Source organism: Penicillium bovifimosum (genome assembly GCF_028826915.1).
Source record: "Penicillium bovifimosum strain IBT 22155 chromosome Unknown utg000005l_segment0_segment0, whole genome shotgun sequence".
NCBI lineage: Eukaryota > Fungi > Ascomycota > Eurotiomycetes > Eurotiales > Aspergillaceae > Penicillium > Penicillium bovifimosum.
The window spans coordinates 2807937-2826375 of NW_026622714.1; the positions used below are offsets into that span (position 1 = coordinate 2807937).

The 18439-nt window shown below is 51.0% G+C and overlaps 10 protein-coding genes across 10 annotated transcripts; 7 read left to right on the top strand and 3 right to left on the bottom strand.

Moving 5' to 3' along the window:
* Positions 1 to 132: 132 nt before the first annotated feature.
* Positions 133 to 2454, top strand: N7515_006256 (uncharacterized protein; the record flags this gene model as incomplete). The annotated part of the gene is made up of 1 exon (XM_056667000.1): positions 133 to 2454. The coding sequence occupies one exon, from the start codon at positions 133 to 135 to the stop codon at positions 2452 to 2454; it is 2322 nt and encodes a 773-aa protein (XP_056520596.1).
* An 810-nt stretch (positions 2455 to 3264) lies between these two features.
* N7515_006257 (serine hydrolase domain-containing protein) lies at positions 3265 to 4560 on the top strand (the record flags this gene model as incomplete). Its single annotated transcript, XM_056667001.1, has 1 exon — positions 3265 to 4560. The coding sequence occupies one exon, from the start codon at positions 3265 to 3267 to the stop codon at positions 4558 to 4560; it is 1296 nt and encodes a 431-aa protein (XP_056520597.1).
* A 187-nt stretch (positions 4561 to 4747) lies between these two features.
* N7515_006258 (uncharacterized protein) lies at positions 4748 to 5494 on the bottom strand (the record flags this gene model as incomplete). Its single annotated transcript, XM_056667002.1, has 1 exon — positions 4748 to 5494. The coding sequence occupies one exon, from the start codon at positions 5492 to 5494 to the stop codon at positions 4748 to 4750; it is 747 nt and encodes a 248-aa protein (XP_056520598.1).
* A 781-nt stretch (positions 5495 to 6275) lies between these two features.
* N7515_006259 (DUF1769 domain-containing protein) lies at positions 6276 to 7344 on the top strand (the record flags this gene model as incomplete). The annotated part of the gene is made up of 3 exons (XM_056667003.1): positions 6276 to 6441; positions 6498 to 7016; positions 7082 to 7344. The coding sequence occupies 3 exons, from the start codon at positions 6276 to 6278 to the stop codon at positions 7342 to 7344; spliced, it is 948 nt and encodes a 315-aa protein (XP_056520599.1).
* Positions 7345 to 7504: 160 nt separating this feature from the next.
* On the bottom strand, positions 7505 to 8783 carry lysB (homoisocitrate dehydrogenase lysB; the record flags this gene model as incomplete). The annotated part of the gene is made up of 4 exons (XM_056667004.1): positions 7505 to 8345; positions 8409 to 8578; positions 8647 to 8687; positions 8753 to 8783. 4 exons carry the CDS (start codon positions 8781 to 8783, stop codon positions 7505 to 7507), a joined length of 1083 nt encoding a protein of 360 aa, XP_056520600.1.
* Positions 8784 to 9865: 1082 nt separating this feature from the next.
* N7515_006261 (uncharacterized protein) lies at positions 9866 to 11947 on the top strand (the record flags this gene model as incomplete). Its single annotated transcript, XM_056667005.1, has 1 exon — positions 9866 to 11947. One exon carries the CDS (start codon positions 9866 to 9868, stop codon positions 11945 to 11947), a length of 2082 nt encoding a protein of 693 aa, XP_056520601.1.
* Positions 11948 to 12436: 489 nt separating this feature from the next.
* Positions 12437 to 14038, bottom strand: N7515_006262 (uncharacterized protein; the record flags this gene model as incomplete). The annotated part of the gene is made up of 2 exons (XM_056667006.1): positions 12437 to 13934; positions 14001 to 14038. The coding sequence occupies 2 exons, from the start codon at positions 14036 to 14038 to the stop codon at positions 12437 to 12439; spliced, it is 1536 nt and encodes a 511-aa protein (XP_056520602.1).
* Positions 14039 to 14548: 510 nt separating this feature from the next.
* On the top strand, positions 14549 to 15061 carry N7515_006263 (mitochondrial 37S ribosomal protein uS8m; the record flags this gene model as incomplete). The annotated part of the gene is made up of 1 exon (XM_056667007.1): positions 14549 to 15061. The coding sequence occupies one exon, from the start codon at positions 14549 to 14551 to the stop codon at positions 15059 to 15061; it is 513 nt and encodes a 170-aa protein (XP_056520603.1).
* A 1189-nt stretch (positions 15062 to 16250) lies between these two features.
* On the top strand, positions 16251 to 17046 carry N7515_006264 (uncharacterized protein; the record flags this gene model as incomplete). The annotated part of the gene is made up of 2 exons (XM_056667008.1): positions 16251 to 16343; positions 16390 to 17046. 2 exons carry the CDS (start codon positions 16251 to 16253, stop codon positions 17044 to 17046), a joined length of 750 nt encoding a protein of 249 aa, XP_056520604.1.
* Positions 17047 to 17253: 207 nt separating this feature from the next.
* On the top strand, positions 17254 to 18439 carry N7515_006265 (uncharacterized protein; the record flags this gene model as incomplete). Its single annotated transcript, XM_056667009.1, has 2 exons — positions 17254 to 17727; positions 17810 to 18439. The coding sequence occupies 2 exons, from the start codon at positions 17254 to 17256 to the stop codon at positions 18437 to 18439; spliced, it is 1104 nt and encodes a 367-aa protein (XP_056520605.1).

Sequence of the window (18439 nt, forward strand, 5' to 3'; positions counted from 1 at the left end):
TAGAATCTGTTTATAAACACTTATCCCTATATCCAATGGATAGCTAACTCCCATATCTTATTTTTGTGTAACCCCAGGTTCATCAAGCATTGTTCTATCCTTAACTTGGCCTCGATAAACTTGTTGTTCATTATGGAAACCACTCGGTCGGGAAGAAAACGAAAGAGCTCTCTCTTAAACCCAAATCATTCTCCAGTCTCACATCGAACTAGACAGAGCCTGGCAGCGGTCGCAGCAGATGCTGGTCCCAGTCCACCAGAATCAGTCTCTGTCACACCCAAGAGATCCAGAAAGAAAGTTCGGTTTTCCGACCCCGGACCTCGTTTGCTGCATGATGCAGACGTCAGCTCGACCGGTCTGACCCCGGCGATGCGTCGTACATCGTTCGAATCAAGGTCCGGGGACCGCACACCTAACCGCAAGGCCCGACGCAGGTCTACACCAACGCCACGTTTCCAGCGCCTGTATGACCCAGAGGAGCCATTTGATGAGACATGCACCGAGCGAAGAGTTCAATTCACTCCGCTGCGCCAAATCCTGGATACGCGTACGCAGAGGAGGATTCGACGAATTGGATTGAGCGATGAAGTCAATGACATTGAGCGCGAAAAGCGTGAGGCGAGCAACATGGAGAAAACCTTGCGAGCATTGCTTCAGGAGCGAGATTCCCTAAGAATCGAACTAAGTGCGATGAAGCAGAGCGGCACAGCATTGGAAGATCAAAACTCGCTCGCTGAATCTTACTGGATGACACCCGCAACACCCAGATCCTGCGAGGATGTATCAGTAGCTTCCAGTGACAGGCTGCAAAGTGTTGCACCCTCATTGGACAGCAATGAAGATACCTTCACATTCAACGACAGTGCCGTCATTGTATCTAGCTCTCCCGATCTTCGTGGTAATCAGGGTCGTAACCCTCCAATCACCGCCAGCTTGATGGTATGCGACGAACCCCAAACACCCGTTTCCAGCACTGGGACGCGGGATTCAAATGGTACGGATCAAGCCGAGGTCCACTCTCTGACCCTTGATCTGGAGGCTGCCAGGCGAGAAAAGAGAAACCTATTCGATGCATGTCGGTCGCGCATCTCTGGGTTCAACCAACCTGGAATAAATCACCTCTTCCGTCATTCGTCTCCTCCCTCAGATTTCTTCGATGACATTCTAGGCCTTCTAGAAAACGCCCTGTCTCGTGCTTCAGATGCCACTGAGGTCCTTGAAAGAGTCACTCAGGAGTGCTCTAACCTGGGATTCTCCGGAGACAGCATCATTGAGGTGATATCTGATATGCGCAGCCACTTCCGTACAGCACGTCTTGAGCTTGAGCGTGCTCTTCCTGGAGAAACTGCCAATACCAGCCTCGAGAACGGCAAAGCAACCCTAGGTGCACTAGTCAGGCGCGTCGAGTCATTGGCAAAAGAGCTGGACACAGAGCGTAACTACCACCACGGCTCGCTCGATCGTGAAAGGGCTCTGCGAGGGCAATTTGACGCTTTACTGCATCGATATGAGACAACTGCCAGCAAAATCGAAACCCTCGAGAATACGATTACATCTTCTGCGGGCGATATGCTCCACACACGGATGCGAATGCAAGACCTCGAGCGTGAAGGTCACGAACAGGCAGTCGGGATTGATAGATTGAACACAGCCCTTGACAAGTATCGTGATGAAGTGAAGGGTCTCGAAAACCTCGTCAACAATTATGAAAAGGAGAATTCTGCTATGAAAGAGGACTACGCCCGGCAAATATCCAAACTCAGAAAGCAAGTGGCACATGAACGTTCAAAGCGATGTTCGGCCGAAGCCTCTGCTTCTGAAGCTGATACCCGCATTCGGGAGTTGGAGGAAGCAGTCCAGCACAACCGGACACGGGCTTGCGACTTGATCGCTCAGGTGGAGCTCCTTGAAAAGGAACGTCAAAGAGCGATGGAGATTCTTGATCAATACAACAGTGAGCTTCGAGGCCACGAAGAAGAAACTGGGACACTGAATGTTCGCATCGGCGACCTCACCACTTCATTGGATGACGCGAAATGTGAGGTGCAACGTCTTCAGCTACTCAATAAGGGTCTTGAGCAGGAGCTCCAACTGGAAAATGAAGCTCGCAATGAGCTTCTGGACAAGTGGGCTGCAGATCAGGCGCGGTCATTCGCACATATGAAAGAGACGATCAACTCAGAACGTCGCAGAGCCAAAGTTCGCGCAGCTAATTGGGAACTGAGATCCGACGATTTGATGTCAGACGGCACTAGCATAATGGGCGCGAGCGAACCTATTACTCCCGTTAGCATGACTCGATTCGTTGATGTCGAAGTTGGCCGGGGCAAGGACCGGCGGCGGGTGGACAGTGGAATCGGCTTTCTAGCTGACGAAGTCCTGAAAGACAATGACCTTTCGATTATCGGGGCCGATCTCGGCTCTGATTATGCGCTCCCGTCAGATTTGGTCTAATTCTTGTATATAACACTCTCGTTCTTTATTTTCCTTTGTTTCGCTCTACTTTGTTGTTCCGTTGGAGAACTGCGGTCCATATTTGACTTGTCAACCTGTACATATGCTCATATACTGCGTACGCACCCGATTTTCCATGGCGTTTGGGGCTTTCCTATTTGATCTGTCGCCGTTTCATCAGCTTGATGCAGTAATTCATGCAGAAACTGGGTCCAGATGTAGTCCAAATGGGTTAATTGCGGTTTATTTTTAGAAAATCCGGGGCAGGTCCGGCGGGGCGTAGGGCTGGGCACCTCCTTAACTAGGTCCTCACTCCTCGGGTTAACCGTTAGACGAACCCTCTATTTTCCTACCACGGGTCGTTGTCATGATTTCGCGTCGATAAGTTCGTTTTCGTAGTCAGTTCGTTTTTCGATTCGTTCGTGTTCGCGTTCGTGTTCGTTTTCGTTTTCGTGGAAATTATGGGAGTGGAGTGTGATCCCATGGATGGGACTGAGTGAGTCAAACAGTTAAACAAACAGTGCAAAAAGAAGGAAGATGGAAACCATCTCCAGGGCTACCGTAGTTACTGAAGAAGCTTATCTGTCTCTGGTAGAGATATGAGCTGTGCCTGCTAAACGTTTAACGTTTGTATGCGGGGTTACCCCATATCCAGGGCCCAGGGGCAGATCTTATCCAAATGAAAATGGTTAATGGAACCGTTACCATTTCAAGTCGCATTGGATCCATTATCCCCAGATAAGGGGGAAGCAAGATCAGATTTGTTTTCATGATGGGCAATTTACTTGAGTGTTCCCCCCGGACACAAACATGCGACTTACAGTTGCCGCCATTTGCCTCGTTGCGAGCTCCGGCACGCTCTGTTGCGCGACCGACCGAGTGCTCAAGCATGGATCTCCGGAGTCGGTGGGACTACTTGCCCAGCCTCTTCACCAGCTGCCCCCGAACTTGACACAGTATACTCATCCTGCCAATTATGGGTCCGCTTCGCACAATGAGGTTCACCCAATCCAGCCGGGAGGCACTGTTGTTATCGGCCATCAGTCCACGATTGTGAGCTCCTTCGCCTTCGGAAATGCGAGTCTGTATGCAGACTCCAATGGTACATTATTGCCTGCCCATGAATGGATCCCGGCAAAAATGGACACAATCTACGATATGGCCAGTCTGACCAAAGTATTCACGGCGGTGGCCGTATTGCGTGCCATTGATGAGGGCAAGCTAAGTTTGGACAAGTCCGTCGCATCGTATATTCCCGACTTCGCAATCAATGGAAAGGACAACATCACAGTCTTGATGCTATTGACGCACACGAGTGGTTTCCCTCCTGATCCTCTGCCTGGACTGTATGACCCAAGCTACACAACCATGCAGCAGCGTGTCGATGCTATCATCAAGCATGAGCTTGTAGATGCCCCAGGATCTACGTACACATACTCTGACTTGAACTTCATGAATTTGCGCTTCTTGGTAGAGAAAGTCACCAACACACCATTCGACGAGTATGTTCATTTATATACCAGCGAGCTTGGCATGACCAGCACGTTCTTCAACAAAGGAAACAACCAGTCCCCTTCGTTTCACTATTTTGCGCGCATGGCACCGACAGAGTACCAAATTGAAGTTCTGGGAGACTCCGAGCCGCAACGGCCCCAGCCAGTGCGGGGGACCGTCCATGACGAGAACGCCTGGGCTCTGAATGGCGTAAGCGGACACGCCGGTCTCTTTTCTACTGCCGGAGACGTGGCGATTTTCTGCCAAATGATTTTGAACAACGGCACATACGGCGGCACGAAGATCCTGAAACCGGAGACTGTGGACTTGATGTTCACGAATTTTAATACCGCGTTCCCTGGAAATGAGCACAGTGTTGGGTTTGAGCTCAATCAGAGCTATTTCTCCGGTCCCATGGCCAATTTGCTTGCCGGCGGCCACACGGGCTTCACTGGGACTACGCTTGTTGTTGATCGTGCGTCGGATACTTTTATGGTCATGTTGGCTCATCGGGTGCATGCGAATCGGAACTGGTCGAGTAACAATATCATTCGAGAGGCTGTTGGGTATTGGGTTGCTCGCTCGCTTGGTCGGGATGTTGCCTTTCCTTGATAGGATATGGATTTGTGCCCGAAGATGTACTTAGGCCTACTATCGGACAATTGTATATGCAACAAAGTCTAGAAAACTCTCAATTATCTCAACGTCTATGTATCATATAGATGAATGTAAGTGGTATCTCCATATTGTCAAAATAAAATCACCTTCAAAGAAAGGTTCATACAGCTTGCGAAGCCTTCTAGCTAGCCATATCCTTGGGCATCGGCTCAATATGCTGTTTATGCCCTGGTCGAGCAAAGACGGCACCAAAGAAATTGAAAATGCTATTAGCCCGAAGCATCATGCAATAGAACAGCGTTATCCCCGTAACCATAATCTCTTCTTGTGCAGCTCTACTTTCTGCTTTGGGCCCAATGAACTCGATCTTGCCGACCTTAGTGAGGGCCCAGCAATTGGCAGCGAACCTCGCCACAGGCATCTGCTGCTCATCGACACAAACAAAGTCCCAAGACTTGAACCCGCAATCGCTGGTCCATGTCATTGTGACTGGAGAGTCGGTGTCAGAGAAGTTGAGTGAGCGGTGGGTGTAGACCGTTTTCCAGCGCTTCTGAGCTAGGAGGTGGGCCTTCTGTCCGTGTAGCTCGTAGTCGGCGTTGATGGAGACCGCATTGATCATTCCGCTTCCAATGACTTCTTCGCTTGGATTTCGCTTGAAGACTAAGGTGGCTGCGTATTTGGTGAAAACATTGAATGGGAAGTGGATTGTGTATAGAGGGTCTGAGCCAGGCTTGTTGGCGTCAGAGACCATGCCTTTCCATTTCTTCCAGGTGAAGTCGACGGTAAATGCAGGACCATTTGCTGGGGGTTTGATTGATTGGGAGGTGTCGGATGTATTCAGTGTGTTTGAATCGTCTGATTCAAAAGGATTCATGGAAGTAGGAAGGGTTTGGTTGGTAATGGTTTGGTGGGCTTCGGTGGAAGTCATTGTGAGTCACTGAGTGTTGTTTGGCATAGCTTGAGTCGATGTTCACTGACACTGTACTCACTCAGGAGGAAGCTTGACCTACTTATACCTCCGTAGCCCATGTCGAAATCCACAAGAGACAAAAAGAAACTGAGGCGCATATTCTTGGCGTCTCCACCTTTTATGGTTTGATAACCCCGGGGACTAACCGCTTTGGGTGCTATGCACCGCTCAACCAATCAACGTAAATTTGGGGGATTTACAGGTCATGATGTCATTCCAGGCGTCTCGAACCAAGGGCCAGATGAACAGGACGGAGTGGGTGCATTCACTTGGGAGAGCCATGGTAGAAACATTCTTAGATAGGGACAAGGATATAATTAGAATCCAAGATAGGGCATCGGTATCGCGGCATCAGGTGTCTAGACTATCCGGGGTATTTCGTCTGATTTGTTTGATAGGCTGCGCCACTTCTGCTGACGAAAATCAACTTCTTCGCGAAAGAATAAGACAAGACCCCAGTGAGCCCAATGTAGTGATGGTACACAAGGCCCAGAAGCCGTTGTTGGCTAGACTGTACACCTAATGTGGTGAGGAATCGATACTGTTTTGAGGCTGAGTTGCCTCCAAAGATTATCGAGATACTTGATTTAGTTAATGGGCCTCCAGTTGATGACGTTGTCAGGCGTCAAGCCTACAGAACTTTAGATTTGCCCACAGATATAAAACACCTCTAGCAACAACTTGTCACAACACATTCTACATTCAAACTCACTTGATCACTTCACAGTTATCTCCAATCATGATAGCCAAGGAAATAAAGCCCAACCAGCGCCGCTTGAAGGTAACAGCAGGCCCAGACTACAACCTCAAGACCCATCAAGTGGTCCCCGTGAACGGTGAAACAATCCGAATTGAAAACGAGCACGCAATCATCAGTCTCTGCGTAAAGATCAAAGACTACACAGGTGATACTCTCCCCTCCCACAGCTCCATCCAGAGCGCCTAGCTCATAAAAGAATAGGCTATCCAGAGAACTCACCCTCCACAAGTCCATATTTCGACGACCCTCTGCACAACAGAGACCTATATTCCATTTGCTTCTCAATAACCTTCAAAGAACCGGTAAACGGAAACAACCTATACTTCGGCAATGATTTCGACCACCCAATCCGCGACATCCTACCTCCAGGCTTCAATGCAGCCCTGCGCTTTGTCAAATGGGCCCTCGATCCAGGTCTAGACGGAGATGTATACGCTGACCAGCCGTACCTCTACAGCCCGGCATTAGCTTCATGGGATATCTTCCGGATTGGGGACAAGATGCGGAAATCCGACGAGGTGCCAACGCTCCATGACGAGGTCATTGAAGAAGGCGCTTACAGCGAAGAAGCTGCCGAGACGCGAAAGCGGTTTAATATTCCCGATACGGTCGACGGCCGCAGGAAGCATTTCCAGGATGAGGCGCATCGAAAGGAGTTCGAGTTTGAGCCGGGGAGGATGTATGTTGCCGACTTTGGCAATCCTTATTTGGCACTCAATGGTGAGTGGATGCGCATCGCCTTTTTTGCCCTTTTTTGACATCCTTGGCTGACTGGAGTTTTGTAGACTTCTCTGTTCGCCTTCCTGGGTTTACTCTCAATGTCATGAAGTACGTGGGTAAAAATAATCATGAACTGCGGTATACGCTCAAGGACATGTCCAACGGGCGGGTGTATCTTGCCGTCGTGTTCTCAGCGGTTCTTTGTGAAAATGAGATAAAAGAGGATTATCGCGAACAGAGGAATGGCAAGGATGATAATCTAGGAAAGTTTGAGTGGGAAGCAGGACCATCATCTGGTGCCGTGAGTGACAGAGATTCTTCGTCGTGAGGGACTTGAGCCTCAGTTAGAGACCAGTTCGACACCCATTGTTAATACCTAATATCTTTTACTCTCACTTACAGTTCTCAGTGCGTACAAAAAATACACCTAGAAATTGATTTCATCTCCGCGCTCATTTGCGAATTTTGGCTTATGTACAAGTTTTGTTTTACAGTCTCTTGAGAACATCGTCCAAGACCTGCTGAGTGGTGGCCTTTCCGCCCATATCGGGGGTAAGGAACTGGGCAGCATCGAGGTTACCATCGACAGCAGCGTAGATCTGGGCAGCAGCCTTCTCCTCGCCGAGGAACTCGAGCATCAGAGCGACACTGCGGATAGTAGCGATGGGGTTGGAGATACCCTTGCCCTCAATGTCAGGGGCACTGCCGTGGCAGGGCTCACCGATAGCGAAGTTATCACCAACATTGGCACTGGGGACGAGACCCAAGCTACCAACAAGGGCAGCAGCACCATCGGAGAGAATATCACCGTAGAGGTTAGGGGCAACAATGACATCGTAGAACTCAGGCTGGCGAAAGAGCTTATAGACCATGGAGTCGACAATCTGCTCCTCAACGAAGACGGAGGAGAATTTCTCAGCGGCAAGGGCTCGGCGCGCGGTCTCACGGAAGAGACCATCGGTCTGGGAGAGCACGTTCGACTTGTGGGTGATGGTGACCATGGGCTGGTCACGGGTGGGGTTGGCAGAACCGTTGCGGATGTTCTGGCGGCGGAGGGCAATCTCACCGGCGATGTTGGAGATGCGGAAGGAGGCGCGCTCGGAGATGCGCTTGATAGCCTCGGCAACCTTGCCTTCGGGGGTCTCGGTGGTGCGCTCCTCCTTCACGTACAGGTCCTCGGTGTTTTCACGGACGATGACCAAGTCAATCGGCTTGCCGTTGCTGTTTCCGGCGGTGGTCTTGACGGGACGGACATTGGCGTACAGGTCGAGCTTCTTGCGGAGAGCAACAATGGGCGACGAGTAACCGGCGACCTTGGTGCTGGGGGAGCTTGAGATTGGCAGCGATGGTCAGTCGAGACTCGGTGAAGGATATCAGGGAGATTGTGCTTACCTGACGGCACCGAAGAGAGCACCGTCACACTCGTTCTTCAGGGTCTCAACGGTCTTGTCGGGCAGAGCGGTTCCAGTCTTCTGGAATGTGCCGTAGCCGGCCTCGAGGTCGACGAAGCTGAATTTGAGGTTCAGGGATGAGGGGAGGGACTCGAGGATGCGACGGCCAGCCTATTTTCCATGAGCAACATTCAATTAGCGAATTGGCTCGTCTTTCTAGTCTTGGAGGAGCTACCCACCGGGATAACCTCCCGTCCGATACCATCTCCGGGAATGAGACCTATAAAGTCCGGCCATGTCAGTCAATTGCCGAGCCACAAGATCGGAAGACATGGGCCATTGTACCAATGCGAAGTGTTCGGGCAGCGGCAGCCATTTTGTTGGACTTTTCGTAGAATTGCTTCCTGGACTCGACATTTCGCCGTCATCGGAGCTTTGCATTTTGTTGCGGATTCGGATGATTGTTGATCCGCTATGACTCCGGAGAAGCGGCCAATTCGATCCACTACCTATGCTAGGCGGAGGATATCTATGTCTGGCCTCGAAATCTTACTGCGTAGTTATGGACGTTCAACCTTATTGGCATCCAGGTGAAACAGCGCCTATTGTATACAGTAAGGAATATGGTGCTGTGTATTTCTGAATCGCATGGGTATGACCGTATGAATTGAGATCAGATTGCATTGCCCTTCTCATCTGTATATGGCCATGTCCGTCTACAATGGATGCTGCTCATCCCGACGCTGAATACCCCGCACTAGTCAACAATGCGATACATGCCTTCGCTCTCGGTTGTGACTCGTGAGAAAGACAAAAGTCACACCACATAAGTTTTGCCATGGCAACAAAAGTAGATCGTGAACCGTGGAACATCAAAGTTCGGCTGTGTTTACATCCCTGCCTCAGGCATAAAGCGCCCCTTTCTCCTACTGTGTACTGTGTACGGAGACAAATGCCTAAAGACCAACTTTCAAGCTTCCCAGGGGCCTTTCAGTACATGTACGGTGAGATGATAAAGACCCCATGAGTACTAAATCACGGGGCCTTGTCACAAATCAATGAAAAAGCCCCTGAAAGGCTGAAACTCCAGGGGGAGGTCTCAGAGGAGGATCTGTAGGGGGTCCCAAGTACAACGTAAGGTGTCTATTGGATACGCTAGTCTGACTAGCTTGACTGACTAGCGCGGATCTACGTAATAATAGTTTCTCAATCGTCCTTCTTCACGACTGCTGTCCTCAATTGTTGTCTCATTCTAATTCTCCAATCTCAGTTTTTGACGCGTTTGAGCCCAGCCTTTCTGGGAACATGCAGTCAGATCTGCCGCTATCCGATTGAACCACTGCACAATTCCTTTAGATCCGATTTCAGGAGCACCCCCTGTGCTCGGCAGACGCGTCTCTCAATTCCCCTCGATTGCGTATGCCCATCGTTCGACTGATCTACTGTCTGTGAGCGACAATGCCCGATAACAACCCTCATCACCCTGGGGTGCGCAGCTTGTTAGCCAAATTCGAAGGCCAGAGCCCTATTGCCTCCCCGCCTTCTCGGGGCCGATCTCCCGCTGCGTCAGATTCGTCCGGAACAACTCGACAACTGTCCAAGGTTCGAGCAAGCTTTGTCACTGTGGACGGTGTCATTCAATCAAATCCTGCTTCGCCGTTGAGGAAAACAAGCGGACGCAGCGACAGTCCGGGGATATTTGGACCGAAGATCAATTCGGGCGATGTGGATTCGGGCCGACAGAGTACGGTTTCTCCTACCCCTGTCAGTCGCCTAGACCACATGCAGAACGCGACTATGGCACAGATAATGGCGGAGGGTCGGCCGAACACCGAGACCAAGGCGGAACCGAATTACAGCAGCGCCAAACCCACAACTCGCGCTGAGACCACATCTCAGCTGCGAGGCACCTCACCAAAGCAACCCGAGGATCCCTCCAAGGAATCTAAGTCTGCAAACTCCATCAATGCCTCACACCAGCCAGATTCACCAGGAACGGTTAAGAAGAAGCCTTCGTCTGTTGGCTCTAGCCGCAATGCAGCAAGCAAGCATGTGCCAGCTACTGCTGCTTCTGCTGCTGCGAAACCTAACGCCAGCACTAAAAGTTTGAAACCCACGGCTCGCGAAGTGGCCAAAGAGCGTGCCAACTCTCTAACCCACAAACCGAGCCGTGTCTCGCTAGCTGCCAAGACAACGGCACGGCCAACACGCGGCTCAACACCTGCACAAGACACTTCGAAGCCCTCCGTCGCTGGTGCGACTAACAAGGCAGGAACCAAATCTCCACCCAAATCTACTCGTGGTGCACCCACCCAGGCATCTGCTGCTAGGCTGGGAAGCACAGGTGCTTCGAGCACACGCACTACTAGCAACACATCAACCCTTACTAGGAAACCTTCCACCCTCAAGAGCGCAACTGGTGGTCAACAGCGGGCAACTACTCCCACTGCTAGTGTTCGCAGACAATCCTCTCGCCCTTCGCTGCCCGCTCAGACAACCAATGATTCAACCACTAAGCCAGTCAATGAGAGCTTCCTTGCGAGAATGATGCGGCCGACTGCCAGCTCTGCCAACAAATTCCAGTCCCAGGAGAAGGCCGATACAAAGCCCGTCAGCAAAGCGGTCTCTGCGTCCAAGGCTCCTCGACCATCAATCGGGAAAGTACCCGAGCGCACAGCCTCCCAGGTGAAGCCTAAGAGCAACACCCTCCGGCCTCAGAACCAAAAATTCCAAGCTCTGCGCAAGGAACACGCGCCACAAAAAGATGGACCTAAGGCTCCCGAGAAGAGACAAGAGAGCGAGAAGGAGAATATTGTGGAGGTGGAGGGAACCCCAGCCAGTCCAGAGGAGCCTGCTACGGTGAAATCTAACCCAATTGGCGCCGTGGAACAGCCCGAGGCTCCTTCCAAGCCGGTGGAAGAGGTCATTGCCCCTGCTCAGGTAGAGGAGCCTGCTTCGGAAGTTGCCGTCGACTCTATTGAGCCGGAGGAGAAGTCGATTGAGGTTCCTCCGCCGATCGTCGAGGAGACTGTGGCTGAAATCTCACCTGAGCCAGTCTCGGTCGAAGACGCCACGGAGACGTCGCTGACTGAGCAGAGTGATGTTAATGAAACCCCGGTTTCAGTCAAGGCTGACGCGGATTCTTCCGTTGAGGCGTCCGCTGAGCCCGTCGCTGAGCCCGTCGAGGAAGAGAAGGCTGCTGAATCTACCACCACAACCGAAGATGCTGCCGCGGAGCCTGTGGCAACCTCGAACCAGACAGCAGTCGATGAAGTGGATATTGCTGTTAAGGACGATATCTCGGCCCCTGAACCGCAGGTGCTCGAGAACCCGGAGGGGACTGAGGCCCAGCCTGAGGCTGCCGAAAAAGACGACGATGTCCCCCTGAAAGAGGTTGTCGTTCCTGATATGACAGAGATCGCAGAGGAAAAGCCCTCGGTTGTCAAGTCCACTGAGCCGGCTGCCACTGATGCGAACTCCTCAGCTGAGGCGGAGTCAAGCAACGTTGCTATCGACATCGCCAATCTGGCACTGAACTAAGCGCTGTTGATCACCAATTCAGTCTATCTGTTGACTTTGCCTATCAACGCTTCTGGTAAATCTTGGATCAAGCTTTCAATCTTCTGTGTGGTCATATCCTTCTTTCTATTCTATGTCACCAAGCGTGAGCTCCTTTTTTTCGTTCTTACGATGCTTGCACTCGGCCTCTTCGACCCTCCATCCTGGGGGTGTCTTTTCCTCTATGCTAGCATTTTTCACATTTGTCAGTGTTTGGGGCTTCATTACTTTTCTAATTTCCTCTTGCATTCTCTGTACTAAATTTATGAGCATATTATTCCAGCGCTTAGGGGCATTGTCAATCTACATAGCATCTTGATTCATCAATGAAGCGGGGCTGAAAGCTTTCATACCAATCAGTTTATGTGCAATGAACATTTCATTTACCCTCGTGGGCTAAACAATACTCGTACCTTGATATCCATGCCTATGGTAATGCTCAATGGATGGCCTTGTGGAATGATGGAATACTTAAAGCTTTCTCTCAAGCTTCTTCAAGAACCTATTCATACCACTCTCCAACCGCTCCGTCCGTTCCTCCAGTTTCCTCGGCCGCTGCGCAGGATCCTTCATAGCCTTCTGGGCATATTTCTGATAATGAGATCCAGCCTCCACCTCAGTAGGCCGATACACCTGGCTATGGATATCATACTCAGAACCGGCACGCTGATGTTGCTGATGCGGCGCCTGGGTCTGGTCGTAGGAGTAATTGGAGAATCCGCCTACCGGCACGGGCACCCCAGCCTGATGCTGAGGCGGCGGCTGAACAGGGACAGCGCCACCACCATAAGCCTGCTGATCATACAGATGGGCGTTAGGGTCCTGCGGCGGCGGAGCAAAGGACATCGATCCCTGTCGGCTCGTGGTGTACTGCTGGGCTGCTTGTCCACCCATGAATGGTTGCGAGTATGGAGAAACAGGCTGTCCAGGAGGACTGCTGAGCGAGGATCGGGCAGTGGAGAAGGAGGCCGAATGCTGTAGACCCGCGCTGGGTGGCGGAGATGCGTATGATGCTGCGACTGGAGGGCCCGCGTATTGCAGTCCCGGTGTTGAAGGGGGCGGTGATGCAAACCCGCCTATGCCGGGTACACCTCCGGGGACTTGTTGCTGTAGCGTATACGGGACACCGTTGTCGGCTGCCAATGCGGCTGCGAGACCGGTACCGCCCGCGCCATCCTCTGGTGGCGGGGTCTTCTCGCGGTATTGTATTGGCTCTGGGGCGGCGGGGGCAGCTGGATTGTATGGGAGTGGGGCGAAGCTGGCTGCATCTTTCTTTTCCTCGGCGGGGGGAGGAGCGGCCCGTGACTGATTGTCGACTGGAGCGCTGCTGGGAGGTGGTGGGGGAAAGCTGCTGGTTGGTGGGGGTCCCTGGACGACTGGTTCTGCTGTGTTGGTGGGGTCAGATCGTGAGTTGGGTGTTTGGCCATTTTGATAAGCTGGATCTGAGACTGCGATGCTTTCCAGTTGCTGGACTACAGAGCTCATGGGTTGCTGGGGTTGTGTAGCTGCTTCGCGGTCTGTTTCAATTTGATTCTTTGATAGAAGACGGATGGCAGCGTCTAGGAACTCGTTTGCGTCATCTTGGGCCCAGAAGTAGATGTCCAAGGTATGCAAACGGGGGTAAGTGCGGAGATCCTTAGGATCGCTGCGTGGATCTCCATTGTGCAGGCGCCAGTCTTGCTGGAGGGTATCTTGTGGATATTGTTGTTGCTGGGGTGAGCCCGCATGTGCGTCGACTGTCAGTGTGCAGAGAGTGGGGAATTGAGCGGAGTGTCGTATATGAACATTGCTCAGTCCTCCACAAAATGCATCTTGCTCTGGAGATCCAGGGTTATTGGCTATCTCTATCCGAGCCTTGTTCTGAACCGCATCATGGTAGATATACACATAAGAGCCTTTGTCAAAGCGATGGTGGTATGGTGAAGGACGTCGGGTCGGCTCTGTGAAGTAGTAGTGAATATCCGCGAAACTATTTTCGCTGTTAGATTAAGAGGATCGCCTCATATGGACCTGCGGGGAAGTCAGTCCAACTCACACAGTCACAATGCGCTCTTCACTCGCTAATGGTGGCATGATTGTCGAGTTGAGTTGAAGTACGATACTGGTATATAACGACAGCCAGAAGAGAGAAGAGAAAGAGGAGACTTACAATTGTACGTCAATATTTATACCTTGCACTGAGGGGTATTCAATAGCCTGTGAGACGCCAGCTTCAACCGCCATGCAGACTTGGGCGCTTAGAGTCTTGGATGTGATGTGATGAGATGGTACTAGTGACCTGCATGTCACATCTCTCCACTATGGGCGGGAAAGTACCGGGTACCTGGACAAGACCGCGACCCGGAAACACAGTTTATCCGAAAATTTCCATCCCAGATCGCATCTCCGGTGCTTCAACACCTCCTGCCGTGCTTTTGCTTCCCCCAGGTTACAGTCCATTGTGGTCACATTCGGTCCTCCTTTGTGCGCATCCGAATTCTCTGTTTTCCTCTCCTTTCGGATTCCGATCAACCCTGCACCACCACTCTTCTCCCTCCGAACCGCCGCCGGTAGGGCTTAATTGCTGCCATCGCGAAATCAAAAATGTCTCTCGTCAATCTTTCCGCCGTTTGCGCCCACTTGAACAATGCCACCAAGGCTCGCCTCGGTCTCACTTCCATTCCCAACAGCAACCTCCACCTGAAGCTCTCCCTCGCCCTCCAGCACTCCGGCTACATCTCCTCCGTTGTCCGCGGAGGCCCTACTCCTCCCCCAGCCCATGCCATCCTCGGAATTCCCGCGGTCAACGATAGATTTGAAGGCATTGAGCAAGTAACGCGCGATAACGTCTCATCAAGGCGGCTGTGGCTCGGCCTGAAGTACTGGCAGAACGAATCGGTCCTGGGAAAGATCAAGATGGTCAGCAAGCCCACCCGACGGGTCTACATTGATGTGGAAGGGCTGCGCCGAGTTGTGCGTGGCGAGGACTCTGGGTACGTCGCAGGGATTCGCTCGCCCGGCGAGAGTCTGTATCTCTCTACGGACCGTGGAATTCTGGAAGCTCGCGAGTGTGTTGAGAAAAAGCTTGGTGGACTGGCTCTGTGCCGTGTGCTATAAGTCGATTGTTGTTAGCATCTGGCTGCCCGGGTTGGGGGAGTAGAGCTATCCCCGTTGGGGTTTTTATCTTTTTTCGTTTTGCATTTACTTTGGAGTTTGTCGGTTAGTCGCAGCGCTTTCTCTTGTCGAGATTAGACTTTTTGTGACTGTTGGGATAATACCTTGGTCAAGGATCTGTATATTAGATGTCTGCGTATCTCGCATTATGTGTGCTCTGCTGGTGATTGTGCAGCTGTCCTCAATGTGACACAGTGTATAGATTATGACTTGAATATGTCCATACTCCCCTTCCGTGTTTTGGCAGCAGCCCTGAGCGCTTTTATATCTAACCTAGGGTCATGTCTACTTGGCTATTGAAGCATTTATATGGCCAAGACAGACAATTTGGCAATCAACCATGATCATATCACAACACAAGCATTGGCTTGTCTTGTAGGGTTGTCTGTCAATCGAAAGGCACGCATGCCAGGACCTACCATACTATACTTACCCTTTATCTATGCAGGTGCTCTTAGGCGCTTACTGGATTTACGTCTATTTGCTTGTTTGCTCTTGCTGACAAGTACACTATACTCTCCAGTCGAAACGGTCCTCTAGTCCTCCTCCACTGAAAGATAGATCTGAGTCCCATAGAGATATCTCGGGCAGCTTGGATATCTCCTTGGATATTGCTGGAGACTCGACCCATGGAGACTTCGGAATTAATATCCAGTGTCGTTTCAAAGGAGCACTCTCCAATAACAAAACAGACTCGGAAACGACGGATTCTACATCTCACAAAGTCGAAAAAATCGAGATCGGAATTGACTATGAAGTAGTTAGTCCTCATGAAGGAAGACACAACTAAAATTGGACTAGTTAGTTCCTGGGTGCAGACTACACGGAGAAAGTGACTGTCAGTCTGTCACCGAGATGTCTCGCTGAGAATGTACTGCATTTTCTTCTTTGTTTCGACGTTTGATATTCAAACTTCATAAGACGGACCGAGGCGGTTGACGGGTGACGGGTAAACGCGTTCCCACGCCCAGCGCGTAACCATTTCCCTTTATCTTTCTCTTCCAATTCGTGTTTGTTTTTAATTCACTCTACCAAATGTTTCTCTAATTCTACATCCCACTGACTATCTTGTCTGTGGAGGAAATTTGACCACTGACACTCTCCCGAAATCTCGTTGAAGTGCCCAGCAACAATGGTAACGGCTAAACGTGCGCGATCCAACACTGTTGGAGATGCCCATACCAACCCGGCTTCAGATGAAGTCATCGAAATTCCAAAGCCGAAAGTGTCGGCAGAAGAAATCGCCCTGCGCATCAACCAACTTGACTCAGTCTGTCGCCACTATCCTTCGGCTGGCAGCCGAAACCCACCCCGACGTCCTGGGGAAGATAGACAATGCCATTCACGTTATCCAAGAAAGGGAGCGAAAGCGCGTCGTCAACTTCGATCATCTTTCGAGTTCAGTCTGGAAGGAGATCAATATCACGTACAGGTCCATGCGTGGTGGACAGCAGTACGATATCGCATTTGATGTCGCGCAGTCAGTCGTTGAAACCATCCAATCGATTACACGACAGTGTGGGCCTTTAACAAACCCCCAGACGCGCCTCAATGGACTCTCTGTGCTGCGCAAGATTGGAAAAACGATCGCGCTTTCTTCTACTGATACACTGGGCCATGAGGTGCAAAAGACCTTCCAATACGACGCCTCTCTTGTGGAAGGGATGTTGGACATCCTCTGGAACATGGAAGAAGAGGAAATTGAAGCGATCAGAAACGATGCTTCGGCTCCTAATTCTCTGTTGTCAAAACTGGAGGAACTGGAAGTATTGTCCCGTGATTATTGCATCCATCCAGGCTTCGAGCAAGTGTTGAGTACGTTGGATGGAGCTGGCGATGAAAACGATGAAGACGGTGAAGACGATGAAATTGATGAAAATGATGAAAACGATGAAAACGAGGAAGACTTGGAGGAAATCCATGAATAGGATTACCACCATTCAGAGGAGGCATCATTATTCTTCATCCTCATACGGCCCATTTCGACCTCAGTTAACTGGATGGAGGTATTTGTTTGAAGCATAGCCTAGATGTATTTTGTTGTAACTCATGACCACACTTTAACTTTCGGTCACGTAGTTGTGATGCTGCACTTCCCCCAACATCGAACGCTCCTTCTTACAACCACTTTCGCAATGACGAATTCTCCAACAGTTCTTGTATCTGGCGGCACTGGCTTCGTTGGCTCGGCCATAGTGCGAGCTCTTACAGAAAAGCATCCGGACTTTATCATCGCCATCATCGACCAAAATCCCCCACGGCCCGAGCACGTCCTGCCAGAGAAGACGCGGTATATGCGGGTGGACTTAACTTCTGTTGAGGCTTTGAACAAAGCCTTTGAGGCCATCAACCCAGATGTAGTTGTCCACGCTGCTGGGATGATTCCAGGCCTAGCTGAGCGGTGGAGTCGCCGACTAGAACCAGAGGTGTGGAAGATCAACTTTGAGGGCACACGGAATATGCTGGAGGCATCTCAGCGGAGTGGGGTTAAAGCTTTCATATACACAAGCACTTGTTGCGTGGTGATTGACGATACAACAACCCCTCACCCGAACATCAATGAAGAATGGCCTCCGTCGCCCCGGTCGACTATATATGGGCAGTCAAAGGTTGAAACCACCAATCCTTATCGGTAGCATTCTCATGCCTTATTGCAAATTAGATACTGATACACTGCGGTATGTTGTCTAGGCTGCTGCCGAAACACTCGTACTCAGGGCTTCGAGTAGCACAATGGCGACGTGTGCCCTCCGGCCATCGGTGCTTTGCGGACCAGGTGATTGCCAACTGTTACCGTCTATTCACTCATGCATCGTCGAACACAAAACCGGATTTGTGATTGGCAACGGCTTCAACTTGTGGGATATCACCTACGTGGGCAATGCCGCGGATGCCCACGTCCTTGCCATAGAGAATTTGTTATCATGCCGCACAGCTGCTGGTAGTGTCTTTTTCATACAGAACAACGAACCTATTGCCTTTCGAGACTTTTGCCTGGCGGTCTGGGCACACTTTGGACACATCCCGTCTTTCGAGGTCCGTATTCCAGAGTGTATGGCCTACTTCGTGGGGCTGGCGTGTGAAGCGGTCACCTGGGTGACGGGAACGACGACCACACTAAGCCGTGGCAGTGTCCGAGATGCATGTGCCATTCGATATGCTAGTGGTAATAAAGCTAAGGAGGTTTTGGGGTACGAGGCTCGCATCGGTATCGAAGAAGCTATCCGTTTGAGTTGCGACGTAAGCAGACATCAGTCTCCCCAAATTCTTCTTGGCATACTCACCCAAGAAACCAGGACTATGCTTCTCGCCAAGGGATAA